The sequence below is a fragment of the Seriola lalandi genome, unplaced genomic scaffold (genome assembly GCF_002814215.2).
Source record: "Seriola lalandi dorsalis isolate HSWRI2012SDOR001 ecotype SW California unplaced genomic scaffold, Sedor1 jcf7180002052137, whole genome shotgun sequence".
Classification (NCBI taxonomy): domain Eukaryota; kingdom Metazoa; phylum Chordata; class Actinopteri; order Carangiformes; family Carangidae; genus Seriola; species Seriola lalandi.
The window spans coordinates 2,793-3,870 of NW_019522690.1; the positions used below are offsets into that span (position 1 = coordinate 2,793).

At 43.6% G+C, this 1,078-nt stretch overlaps 1 protein-coding gene across 1 annotated transcript; it reads right to left on the minus strand.

Annotated features, from left to right (window-relative positions):
- Positions 1 to 410: 410 nt before the first annotated feature.
- Positions 411 to 1,073, minus strand: LOC111650290 (vomeronasal type-2 receptor 26-like; the record flags this gene model as incomplete). Its single annotated transcript, XM_023400170.2, has 1 exon — positions 411 to 1,073. A coding segment is annotated over one exon (663 nt), but the record flags the coding sequence as incomplete, so codon positions are not given.
- Positions 1,074 to 1,078: the final 5 nt, after the last annotated feature.

Genomic DNA, 1,078 nt, shown 5'->3' on the forward strand with positions numbered 1-1,078 from the left:
AAATGCCCCAAAAGGGCATATGTTTACATTCAAGAGACACATCACTCTACTCACTGTAACAATGATTACAGGATCAAAGGAGGAAGTGTGTTAATGTTACTATAGAACCACAAAGTCAAATTCGGGAGAATGCTTTTGTGGGTCGTTGAGTATGCAAAACAAAACATTGGCCAAGATGAGGTCCTCTGACATAGTTTATAAATTTTTGTTTACCTGACTAGGTTGGTTTTGTGCCTAAACGTAACGAACAATTGCAACAGCATTATCACATGACAGGGGTATTTATTTTCAAAAGTGATTTTTAACACTTTATCAAGGCATATCCCCATTTGCCAGTGGGCTCCAATGGGTCATATCAGAGAGTAGAGACAAACACACCTACTGTCAGCTAGAAAACTTGTTAGCTAATTTTATGACTTTGTGTTTCCTCGACCCATAATAGCTTTCTTTGTGTTTCTCTCTGGTCTCAGGAGGATTATGTAACATTTGGGTCCAAACAGCGCCACCAAGAGGCCAAAACTAGAGGCCAGGATGGCAAATACCTCCACTGCATCTGCATATTTGCCTGGTGAGCTGATATAAGCAGGGACAAAGGCCACCCACACAGCACAGAAGATCAGCATGCTGAAAGTGATGAGTTTGGCCTCATTGAAGTTGTCTGGAAGATTCCTTGCCAGAAAAGCTAACAGGAAGCTGAGGACTGCAAGTAGTCCTATATAGCCAAGTAACACTGCAAAACCAATTGTTGACCCAACTACACACTCATAAACTATCTTGTCATTGTGGTATTGGGTGTTTTTATGAGGCGCTGGTGAGGAAGAGACAAGCCAAGCAGTACAGATTGCTGCTTGAACAGAAGTAAGAACCAGAACTGTCCCTCTCTGCTGCACAGCACCAAACCACTTCAGACTGGCTTCACCTCCTGGCTTAGAGGCCTTGAACACAGCCAGAACCACCATGGTTTTCACCAGGATGCATGAGACACAAAGCACAAAGCTGATCCCGAATGCTGCATGTCTCAGCTGACATGTCCACAGTCTGGGATGGCCGATAAACAGCAGTGAACACAGGAAACATA